General features: G+C 40.8%; 1 protein-coding gene across 14 annotated transcripts in view; it reads right to left on the reverse strand.

The window, feature by feature from the left end:
• Positions 1 to 13,055, reverse strand: part of LOC6577814 (nesprin-1) — a 129,317-nt gene that overhangs the window by 86,784 nt on the left and 29,478 nt on the right. For 12 of the 14 annotated variants that reach the window (XM_044009216.1, XM_044009218.1, XM_044009214.1 and 9 more), the window contains exons 3-5: positions 1,137 to 1,409; positions 429 to 598; positions 93 to 369 (exon numbers count right to left, since the gene is read on the reverse strand). In XM_044009216.1, the coding sequence (XP_043865151.1) occupies positions 93 to 369; positions 429 to 598; positions 1,137 to 1,409 (720 nt within the window). Of the gene's footprint in view, positions 1 to 92; positions 370 to 428; positions 599 to 786; positions 841 to 1,136; positions 1,410 to 13,055 lie in introns of all 14 variants that reach the window. The other 2 variants (XM_044009234.1, XM_044009227.1) reach the window with 1 other exon arrangement.

The following is a 13,055-nucleotide window of genomic DNA, read 5'->3' on the forward strand; positions in this document are numbered from 1 at the left end:
TAGGATTTCCTTAACAATCCCCATATTGAACTTTGCGATTCAGTTCTTATGACCTATATTTCATTCAATCATACAATGAATTTTATACACACCTTTGGTTCGGGATACTTGTGCAAGAATTGCGCCACATATGTCATTATACTCTTTTCATCCGGTTTGGGTACGTCCACATCCTCAGCGTCCAAAATTTTGGCAATGCCCAATTTGCTTTCGGCCACATCGAAAGCTGTTTCCAAACGCTGACGATTGCTGGTCTTCTTTAGCTCAGCTAAATTAACCAGATTCGCTTTAATTGCATCGATGAGTGCGAGGAAAGCGACGCCATCTCTCCAGCTAGCGCCGAAATCCTTAACCTCTACACCACTGTCTCTGCAAAAGTTCGAAATGTATCATAATCTCAATTGGACTCTAGTAATTTATATACTCACTTTGGCAAGGCATTCGTTACCCAATTGAGTAGCGTTTTCTTGGCACCTTGCTTCCATTTCTCAGCTCTAAGATCACCGCCAGCCTTATGATTGCCAACACTGTCGAGCGAGCTAACCGAACCGCCAATACCATGACCCAAATATTCTAGGTTGCGGCTATTCTCCTCGATCTGTGAAAGTAGTCGATATTAGAGATAGATATACGTGATAGAGGCAGCAGCGACACTTAATGATCAAATCATAAGTTTGAGGTGCTTTAATAATTGAGACTACCAACTTAAGAGTTTAATGATCGAAAATGAGAGAGGATTACGCATAGACAACACACCAACAACTGTTTACAACGAGTTCAACCTACCTGTGGCGCATAATTTATAACTACAACTAAGTTTTTCCGCCTCTTTTTACGAAGCTTGTTTTTTTTTTTTTTTTTATTAGATATTATTTTTTTTCAATTATTTTTTAAATAAAATACAAAAAAGAAGATATAGAGGGTTAATTACATTTAGATAATTAGCATTGTGAATAGCTATTTGGTGCTTCATAAGTTGGTGGTCGAAATTAGGGGTGACAAAATGGACCGCTAGCAACCAATTAGTAATTGTTTTTATTTTTTTCAAGTGCTTCAATTTTTTGATGAAAAAAACCGTGCACCTTGTGTTGAGGGTGAAATGTTTTAGCTGCTTAAATCAGTACTGAAATGCTCACCTGGAAGTACAATATAATCGTCCATATCAGACCCAGCACAACTGGTGGTCTCCCATCCACCAGATCTGCGGGATTAATATTGACTAATTTGATACGTTTGCTGGCTAGAAATTGCAGAGCCGTATTCGCATTGCTAAGGAAATGTGGACGCCTCAGGACGCGGCCCTTCTCCACGGGCAAACGCTCGCCGGACAGCACTTCGAGCAGTGCAATGAGTTTCGTGCCATCGCGTAAATCATTGATTAAATCATCAATACGAAGCGGTGGAACACGCTGCAAAAGGAGAATAGATATTTTTATTAAAGTAAAATAAAAGTTATTTCTAGAGAAATTAGGTAGTATAACCTAATAAAAAGCAAAGTAGTAATAGAATTTGAGATACAAAAACAAATAAATTAAAATAAATAAAGAGATGAAACTTATTTGCAATACCCTGGAAGCAGTGAAGATGATTGCTCTTCAGTTGTAACTGGGTGAAAAACTTAAAATACATGTCTCACTTTTATTGGAATATTATCCAAACAAATTAAAATTTTGCACTGTTTTGCCATTTTAAAATGTGTTTAACATCATGGAACATTTTTAGAAGCATTTCTAATTTGAAATACCGTATGAATGTAACATGTTGCATAACAAAATTAATTCACAAATATAATTAACAATGTCAAATTTAAATATCTGATTAAAATGAGCTTCAAAATCCACTAAATGCAGCTACTTTGAAAAATATTGGAAAACTTTTACTAACGTAATATGTATATATACAAGACTTCGTATATATGTACATTTATAAGAGTTAACACATAGCTGCATTATTTAATGAGTACTAAAGCGAAATGGACAGACGTCAACACCGACTTTGAAGTGCCTTTGGCTGCAACATTTAATGGGTTTTTTATGAGCACATTAACTGTGTGCATAATGAATATACTGAAATATATATATAGAAGTATATACATATATATATACGTATATGCATATAGATATATGAGTGGCATGTGCATGACCCAATCAATATAATTTATGAAACGCCAAATGCTGCCTTTCGTCTAATTAATTAATTGCAGCAGACAAATTTGTCGCCGAGATATGCCTAAAAGTCTAGCTAAATAATTAACGTAAATCACATTAAATTAATTTAAATTCTTGATATATCTGAGCACGGCGCTAATTTATTTAACTCTTGCCTTGCCAGACAAATTGTCGAGTGGCACGCGCAACCATTTAAGCCGGATTCACCGCAAAGATTGCAATTTAAGTTAATGGCATAACGACGGAAATGGCAACGACCACAATCGAAAACGTAAAACTAAAGAAATCATGACCGAACCGCTATTATCATTTGAGTTTACAATTTAATTGAGCCTCGGCTGCATAGCATGTTCAACTTCACCTATATCAAGGCAAATAGTTTGTGAAAACTTGGCCTCAACTGTTGCGGACATGCAAATGACGGCAAAAGTTTTGTCTATTTCGAGCTGTTTGGCCGGAGAGTTGGTGCAACTATTCAAGAAACTATGCTACATACAATGCGAATTCAATTTCTGTATTTCCGCTCGTTTCGCAGCAATAACGCCTCTCTTTGCACTTCTCAACAGAATTTATAGTGTTGTCTGGCAATCATGTCAAACTTTTATAACAGTTTTTTGTCTTGTCATGTTTCTTGCTAACTTTTAGCTTACACTAAACTATTAAAAATTATTCTTGATTCTTTATGTTTATTGTGCATATGAAGTTGGTTTTAAGAGTGTGAATATCTGGATGGATTTTTGAAGTAAATTGAATTTATCAGAAAACTTTATGAAGAAGCACAAATAACTAAATTACAGAACTTACACATTTCGAAATGAAAAGTGTTTGAAAATCAGCTGGACATACCTCGCGCTTAGTATATCCTACATAAACAATCTTTTATTCTTTGCTGAATATAAAACATGAAATTTCAATCAAATATATAGAAATTAAATGTATTCGAAATAAAAGTTTTAATTCAAATAACAATCTACAAATAATATATTTATACACATATTAAAATGTTTTTACGTGCGCCAAATTGGTATAGGAAATACATTAAAGCCATATTCTCGACTGAAAAATAATACACACATAAGCTGAGGCTCAAAGTTATATTTATATTTGAAAAGCATTTTCTATGGCTATATATCTTAGCCAATTAATATTGGGAGCACAATATTTGTTAGGCATAAAAATAGATGTCGCACGCCTCCTACTTATATTGTTTACGAGTCTGAACCTTGGTAGAATATAAATAGGTAGCATCTAAGGGAGCGGGCATCTTGGTAGACAGACCATTCTTGTTTGTTTTTCTATAGCTCTTTGCCATTGTCTACTGTGCGTTCTTTCTAGGAATAACTTAAAGTCAACTGGCAGGCACGCACCTAAGACGTTCATGGAATTTGCCAATGCGAGAAATTCCGCAAAACCCAATGGCAACATGTAGTACGACTGTGGTTCAAGGCATGCAAAATGCTCAAGAAATGGCTACGTGCTAGCCAAGTTCATAGCCAGACATGCGTTGGCCTATAAAGCATAACGAATAACTAAAGACAACAAACGACAGCAGAAAAATGGTGCTGGGAGCTGAGTGGAGCAACAATGCTGCATTAATGACAGCAGCAATTCCGTTGCATGTGTGGCCCGGCCAGAAGACTTAGCCTGGCTTACATCGACTTGGTAGTGGCAGTGGCAGTGGCAGCTGCTGCCATTAGTCCGCACAACACACAATCCATGGGCTGCCCACGCAACAATATGCAACGCCCACTGACTTACTTTCGGGCTGGCGAACGTTGATTTAATGCACTTTTCCGTAGAGCACTCCACTGAGAGCGAGAGATATGTTGTCTGTGGTCTCTAATGTGTTATCTTTTAATACAACTTCAATCTGCAGACGTGAGCCGGCATTTCTTTATTTTATTTTTTTCGTGTATCGCTTGCGCTTGAGCACATGTACTACAACATTGTGCCGGCCGGCCATAAAAACCAGTTCTTCGGGCTCTGCATGCCAGTGCGGGCATTGCGGGTACTCGATAAGGCGCAGCCGGAAAGCCGGCCATAGTCGTAAAGCGCTCAAATCGACAAAAGTGACTGGCAATAAAAGGAGTCGCAGATACAGACAGCCAGTGCTGAGCCAAGCACCTTTCCTTTTCAGCCTATTAACTGGCAATCGTTATTGAAAAACTAGAAAAAAAGCTACGAATTTCTACGTGTGAAATATTTGGTGTGATTTCTGGAAAAGCTGAGTACAATTCTAGGCTTATAAATATCTATATAAATATCTATAATAAAAAGCTATAAAAAAGCTAATACTGTACATATTCAGATGGCGACCTATGAATCCTATGATATTCCATAACATTTAGCTAGTTCTGAGCTGTTTATCTGTTATACAGCCCATACGGATTCTGTCTCGGAATCGAGTCGAGTTGAGTAGATCCATCAATGCGGACCATTGGAAATATTTATATTACAACTATACATAATATATCAAGCCTATATACAGTGCTTATCATAATTATAGCCCACCCTGCAACTTAAACTTTGAGCCCGTTGTAACCAAATTTTTAAGGGTTTTTTAAAATAAATTTTACAGCACATTATAGACTGGAGCATGTTCAGTAGATTTGATCAAAATTTTAGTTCAATTTATGGAAAACTAAGAAAGAACCGTTAACTTTTGCTATGTACTAGCTGTTGAGCTATCGAGATTTTTCGAATAGCTTTAAATTATTAAACGATTGAATTTACTTAGTGATTAGTTTATTAGCGATTATTTGAGTTTACAGAGTTTATGTGATAGACGCGAGCAAGCGACTAGGCTGTCGTGCTGTCCGCTACTATGTTTGTAATAGTCAATCTAACACAGCATCTGCTCTAAACAAGAGTTAATTGCATACTAATTACAATGTACGCGAGCCGGCGGATTAAGCTGAGCCGGTGCGTGGGTGAAAGAGACAACGCAAAAGGGAGAGCGTGATCTCCGTTACAAATTCTCTTACATGATAACATACTCTATGAACTGCCGCTCTTAATTACAATGAAGCGATGATTGCTGAGCCCAACATCCTCCCCCCGTTGAAGACTTAGTCTTCAACAGAATCCTTAAGGGGCAGCAAGCACAGCTTATTTGTAGCTCTTCTTATCTCGCCAGCTTCAGTTTTTAGTAGGGCTACCCGTGCAACGCCATCACTTCCAGGGATAAGTTCGATTATTCTGGCTAGTGGCCACTTAAGTGAAGGTAGATTCTCATCCTTCACAAGAACTATGTTGCCAACAGCCAAGCCAGGTTTGGAAGTTCTCCATTTCGCTCGCTGTTGTAACAAGTTGAGATATTCGTCCCGCCAACGAGTCCAGAACACCTGCTGGAGATAGCTTACGCGCTGCCAAGCATCCAAACGATTAAAATTGAGCCCGGTTAGGTTTGGCTCACTGAAAGACGAAGGAGGGCCACCGTTGATGAAATGCGCAGGAGTCAACACGTCTATGTCTGATGGGTGCTCTGAAATCGAAACTAAAGGGCGTGAATTAACGACAGCAGCGATGTTGCAAACCAGTGTGCGAAGCTCATCGTAAGTTAGGACGGAGGACCCAACACATCGGTAAAAATGATGCTTCGCTGTCTTCACTGCAGCCTCCCACAAGCCACCAAAGTGAGGTGATCGTGGAGGGATGAAATGCCATTCGATTGAGTCTGCCAAACAGAAATCCTTCACAGCCTTCTGGTGGGTGTCTGACAGAAATAGACGCTTCAACTCCTGAAGCTGATTGCGGGCACCAAGAAAGTTTGTGGCGTTATCCGACCAGATTTGACTTGGCCTTCCTCTGGTGCATATGAAACGTTGAAGTGCATGCAAAAATGCCGCGGTAGTTAAATCCTTGACTAACTCCAACCAAATAGCCTTCGTAGCAAAACAAATAAACACACAAACGTAGCATTTCACAGGCGCCTTGTTTCGTGACTCAGGCTTGTAAAAGAAGGGTCCGCAAAAGTCGACTCCAGTCACTCCAAAGACCCGATAGCCGTCGACTCGATCCTTGGGTAGATCTGCCATTATGTGTTCAACGAGTCGGGGCCTTGCACGAAAGCAAATTACGCATCTCTGAATTACACTGGCTACAGTTTTTCTACCTCCAATTGGCCAATATTGGGAACGAACCAACGCTAGCACTGCTCGGGGACCAGCGTGCAAGTTTCGCTGATGGAAATGCATTATGATGGCTCTAGTTACTGGATGAACTTTGGGCAAAATAATTGGATGGCGACTATCGAAATTTAAAGTTGAGTTTTTGAGACGACCATCGACACGTAGCAGCCCAATCTCATCAAGGAACGGTGACAGCGAGGCTAGACTGCTGGATGACGGAACCATTCCTTTATTTCGAAGAGCATTTATGTCGTCTGAGAGATGTGTTCGTTGAATCATTCTTAACAGTATATGAGTGCCGTTCCGGATGTCTGCTAGGGTTATTCCTGGACCATGACTTTTTTTAATAAACTTTGATACGTATGCAAACGTACGCTGCAAGCGGCCGAAAGAATTCACAAACTTGCAGTCCATAGAGACATCATGGACTGCGTCCTTTACAAGAAGCACAGTTCTTCGACGCTCAATTGAAGTTCTTTCTGGAAGTGCTGAGACTGGCCACTGAGATCTGGGCTTACAGAGGAAACCTGGACCGTTGAACCAATGTAATGATGCATTTAAATCCGAGGGCAATGCACCCCGAGATAATATATCCGCGGGATTCAGTGTTGTAGGTATATAGTGCCATTCCATTGCTGATGTGAGATCTTGTATCGTGGCGATGCGATTTGAAACAAAAACGTTAAATCGTCCGGGCTCGTCATTGATCCAAGAAAGCGCAACAGTAGAGTCAGACCAACAATGAAACTCGCCTGCGAAAATGCCTAAGCGAGCCACTTCATTCATTAGACGCGCAAGCAACTCTGCCCCGCATAGTTCCAGCTTGGGAACCGTGAGCGTTTTTAGAGGCGCAACTCGAGACTTAGAGCAAAGCAACCTGCTGATGGTATGCTGACCTCTGGATACAATATAAATGCAAGCTCCGTATGCCTCGATGCTGGCATCGCAGAATCCATGGACCTCAACCTTCGATCCTGGTATTAATGATAGCCTGGGAAATGCACTACTAAGACCATTGCCAAAGTTGCTGCAAATGTCTAGCCATGCAGTGTGACATGCAGACGGGAGACTCTCATCCCAATCAAGTTTATGCCTCCAGAGTTGTTGCAAGAAGATTTTAGCTTTCGTTATTACTGGGCCGACCAGGCCGAGGGGATCATAAAACCTAGCAATAGACGAGAGAACAGAGCGCCTGGAGGGCTTAGAGGCTGAATTCAGAGCTAGATATGAGAAAAGAAGTTGATCAGATGCCGGATCCCATGCAAGGCCAAGTGTCTTTGTAATGTCGCTGCCATCATTGAACCTAATGAGCGATTCCTTGTCGCAGTCTGTTACGCCGTCCAGTACCATGGGATGGCTTGAACACCACTTCCTCAATTTAAACTTCCCACATGCCAAGATTCCAGCTGTCTCTCCGCATAACAAGTCTTGCTTCTTCGACTGAATTTCCTCCACTAATCAAATCATCAACATAGAAATCGCGAAGCAGTACGTCGGACCCGACTGGGAATGCGTTCCTTTCATCTACGGCAAGCTGATGCATGGCGCGCACAGACAAAAATGACGCTGGTTTTGTTCCATATGTTACCGTATCAAGCCTGAAAACTTCCAACTCATCATCTGGCGAATTCCTCCATAAAATGCATTGTAGATAGCTGTCCGGCTCAGGTACTTTCACGCAACGATACATTTTGCAAATATCGCCGGTGAGTGCAACTGGATAAGATCGGAAGCGCAATAATATGTCGACTAATTTTGGCTGAATGACGGGACCTGACATTAGAATGTCATTCAACGAATGCCCAGTTGTTGTAGATGCAGATCCATCAAAGACGACGCGAAGCTTGGTAGTTGTGCTATCATCCTTCAGAACGCAGTGATGAGGAAGAAAATATCTGCATAGATGGAATGAATTTAGAGGAACGCGTGACATGTGACCAAGTTCAAGATACTCTTTCAGAAATGCTGAGTATTGAGACTTTATATGCGGCAAACGACTCAATTTCTTCTCCAAATTGAGAAACCGATGTCGCGCTTGCTCATAAGAATCTCCAAGAAGCTCGCAACTAAGCTTAACAGGCAGGCGTACTGTATATTGGCCACTAGCCAATCGATTGTAATGCCTCGCAAAATGCGCTTCGCAGTCTGAGTCTTCCTTGCTGAACCTTACAATGGAATCGCTGCAGCGCTCAACTTCCCAAAAGCGACGAACGAGACTGTCCAACTTGATATCAGCACAGGAGTCTGTAATCGGATCCAAAGGCGTCTTTGAAGCTATTAGCACGGAGTTGTGGTTGCGAGCCTCGCCACCTGATACAACCCAACCAAGACGAGTCTTCTGTAACAATGGAAGTCCAGGCATCAACTTGATTTGTCCCACACAGAGCAAATCATAAAACAGGCTAGCTCCGATAAGCAGATCTACTCGTTGCGGCCTATGGAAAGCTGGATCTGCCAGCACTATATTTTGCGGTATGCTCCAATTGCTCGTATTCACATTAGAACTGGGCTGCCTGCCAGTTATATTTGTAGCTACCATAGCCGTTATGCTAGTTGTATATTCAGATGCATGAGCTTGAAGAGTGAGGCAAATGCTGCTGCCATCCATGGCAACATTGGAGTCGCCTACGCCGCATACAGATGCCACCGATTTTGTTCTCTTAAGTTGCAGGAGATTCGCAAATCTGGCTGTAATGAGATGTAGTTGAGAGCCTGAATCTAAAAGTGCACGACAAGGAACAAGCTCGCCAAACCGATTCCTTGCCAGAACCACTGCGGTAGCCAGGAGCACAACATCGCTGTGCCGATCCTTGGATAAGAGAGTAGTGGCTGGTGCTGAGGGCTGAGGGATGGTCTGTACTCTTGATGTTGAAGATTGTTGATGGGGCGGAATTGCTGCCTGCGATGTGCTGGAGTGGCCGAGATGAAGAAGCGTATGATGCTTGACTCCACAGACCCGACAACTGCGCGAGCCACATTGTCGCGACTGATGACCTCCCTTGAGACAATTCAAACATAAGCCAGCCTTTCGGACCTCATTCAGGCGAAGACTAGGAGACAAGTTTGCGAATCTTGGGCATTTGTAGATTGTGTGCTCAAGATCATTACAAAAATTGCAACTGTGAGTACTGTGGCCGGTTACGAGAAATGCTGATCTACTGGTAGCAACCTTACTGCAAGAATTCATCGGCTTACTTGACGAATAGTTTGTAAGAGCAAATTTCATCGATTCCAAAGTACGGCAACGAAGCTCAAGAAATGAGGAGACTTCTTCATATCTGGGTATCTGAAGAGCCGTCTCTGAGTTGTCCAATTTCTCTTCCCATTTAGCTTGTGAGGCCTCATCAAGCTTCTGTAGCAGTATCTGAGCAATCATGGCACTGGCTATCTGCTCTGTTGTGCCCAGACTACTGAGCGCACGCATATGGACATTGAAGCTGTCAGATAGCTCACGCAGCTTGATTATGGATCCGTTTTCTACTCTTTTGAGACCTAAGATCTTTACGATGTGGGCCTGGAAGATTAAACGTCGGTTATCATATCTCTGCTTTAATAAATTTATGGCAATTGTATAATTATCATTAGAAATTTCCAAAGAGCGAACCGTATCCAACGCTGCGCCATCGAGGCAGGACCGGAGGTGCTGAAGTCTTTCCATATTGCTGATTTCTGGCCGACTTTCAATGATTGTAGAAAACATTGAGTAGAAATCAGCCCAATTAGCATATCCACCGCTGAACGTAGGTAACTTTAATGGCGGCAACGCAGGTGCAGCCTGCAATCTGGGAGCGGATGCGCGAGGAGGGTCACTTGGACGGCTAAACGTGGAACTATGATGCACTTGAGCAGTACGACTTTGCACTTCGGACATTATTGTTGACTGCATGACCATTATTAAATCATCAAAGTCAGTGCGCAAATTGCTGGACATCTCAGTAAAGTCGAGCTCCTCTAGACTTTCATGGGCCTTGCTAAAGGAGTGGCTTAGCTTGTCGATATGCTCCAGTAGAACATTTAGAGTGCTGTCACTGTGATCGGCAAGAGCATCTGAATCGACCTTGGATTGTAGCTTTTTTACGCGTTCAAACACCGACTGTACCTTGAGCTTATAAAACCACACGCGATCTTCGGGAGCAACTGCACTAGCATCTAAATTCGCCATGACGAGTACAGCAAGAGCAACACGATAGAGTTCAAAGTCGTTGGTGCGAGCGCGATTGCAAGAGTAAGTAAATGTATATATAGCGCAGACACAAACTTGGAATAAGTCGTATTTGTCGAGCAGAGTACTTGCAACTTTAATAAACTGGCAAAGAATTATATTATGGTACTCAAATAATATACACGTATGAATTGTTGCACACCGGTACGATTATTATGGACGCGCTCGTATCGCAGCCGTGGCGAAAAAGTGCAATGTCAACGAAGAATAACGGCAAGCATGTAATTACACTGTGCTTATGTAAACTTAATCACTTATAGATTGAAGCTATAGAACACGCAGTCACTAACCATAGACATAGTTCAGAAATTAGTTGATTCTTTATTAGATTGTCATTTGCAGAAGTTTTCGCATGTGTACTACTTTTACGGGCGCCAGTGTATTGCAGACCGAACGAAAGAGTGTCTGGCGAATTGGCAAAGTAACGGCACGCAACTAATCGCTATATACACTGCTTATGTTCACGGGTGTATGTATGTATGTGATGCTGTCAATATATATATGCAAATATGTAAAGAAACGAAAAGAGAATCACGTCGGGGTCACCAAATGTTGAGCTATCGAGATTTTTCGAATAGCTTTAAATTATTAAACGATTGAATTTACTTAGTGATTAGTTTATTAGCGATTATTTGAGTTTACAGAGTTTATGTGATAGACGCGAGCAAGCGACTAGGCTGTCGTGCTGTCCGCTACTATGTTTGTAATAGTCAATCTAACACAGCATCTGCTCTAAACAAGAGTTAATTGCATACTAATTACAATGTACGCGAGCCGGCGGATTAAGCTGAGCCGGTGCGTGGGTGAAAGAGACAACGCAAAAGGGAGAGCGTGATCTCCGTTACAAATTCTCTTACATGATAACATACTCTATGAACTGCCGCTCTTAATTACAATGAAGCGATGATTGCTGAGCCCAACACTAGCATTTTTGCTTGCATTTTTGTGTATCATAATTATAGCCCACTGTCGCAAATTTGAATTTATTAAGTGCGGAACAGACTTTTGGCTTTACAGACATTGTAATTAAGTAAATTTCGATAGTTTTTAAGAGATGCCGCTTGGAAAACAATTATCTTATTATGAAAAGGGCCGTATTTTCTCACTTTTCGAGTCAGGAGAGTCTATTTCGAGTATTTTACGAATTTTGAAAAAAAGTCTAAGTGTAATTAAAATTTTTTTGGATAACCCCGAAGAATAAGGATCAAGAAGACGTACTGGGTGAAAACCGTTACTAATTGCGCACGATAAACGCAAAATTATTAAGAAAGCCAGCAACAACCCAACCGCTTGTATAGCTTTGGCCGCACATGTGGCCGAATCTATGTCAGCGATGACTGTTTGGCGAGTACTTAAGAGCTCAGGAATCATAAATAGGTCTAAACTGACCAAAGCATCCATGTTGCTAAGTCGCCACAAGGTTGCTCGACTTGGTTTTGCCGATGGACATACTGCGACCGATCTGACATACGCGCGTTTGAATCATCGTCTTTTGGCTTACAGTATATTTATAAATTTTTACCCTAACAGGTCGTATTTTCTGATGGGAAGAAGTTTAACCTGGATGGTCCTGATGGGTTTGATACTTATTAGCATGATTTGAGGAAGGATCCTATGTTTTTTTCAAGGACAAACTTTGGAGGTGGCTCCGTCATGATTTGGGGTCCATTTTTTTCATTTGGTACCTGGGAATTGAAGTTTGTAACGAACCGAATGAACAGTGAAGAGTATATTCAGGCTCTGGATAGTATTCTCATTCCATATTCAAGGGAATTACGTGAGAAACCAATGGTTTTCCAACAGGATAATGCCAGAATCCATGTGAGCAGACGTACAAAAGAGTGTTTGGAGGAATGTCATGTTGATGTCCTTGACTGGCCAGCATGTTTTGGGGATCTCAACCCGATAAAAATGTCTGGGGTAATCTTGCAAGACGTGTGTATGCCAAAAATCGCCAGTTGGAGACAGTTGGATATCTTAAAACGCAAATTCTAAACGACAATGACTAAATAACAAAGTTTCGAAAAGGACCTTTTATTAAATTTAGTGGTTTCAATGAGGAAGAGAATTTTTGAGTTAACTAAGACAAATGGAGGCCGGACTAAGTATTAACATTAGTTTTTCCATTAATCCGCAACGAATTCGGATGTTTTTTACAAAAATATGAATATGGGCTATAATTTTGATACAGAAAATGGTGCTGTTTTTCCTTGTTTTTTACTTCTTTTTAAGAAATCGTTATTAAATCGTGAATTTTAAGTGAAAAAGTTTTTTGCCATTCATAATTGAAATATTGAACTACTCATTTTTGAAGATTTTGAGGAAATATTCCATTTGGGAAAAATTTTCAGCCGATTTGTTTAAGTGGATTAAAAGTGGGCTATAATTATGATAAGCACTGTATTACAAGGAGTCAAGCAGGTTATGATCTATTATCAATCAGTATAGCAGAGGTATACTTAATTTGTTTAAAAAAAACTTTTATAACAAGTAAATATAATTAATTTGAAACATAAATATGTATTTATATAAATG

The sequence above is a fragment of the Drosophila mojavensis genome, unplaced genomic scaffold (genome assembly GCF_018153725.1).
Source record: "Drosophila mojavensis isolate 15081-1352.22 unplaced genomic scaffold, ASM1815372v1 contig_49, whole genome shotgun sequence".
Lineage (NCBI taxonomy): Eukaryota > Metazoa > Arthropoda > Insecta > Diptera > Drosophilidae > Drosophila > Drosophila mojavensis.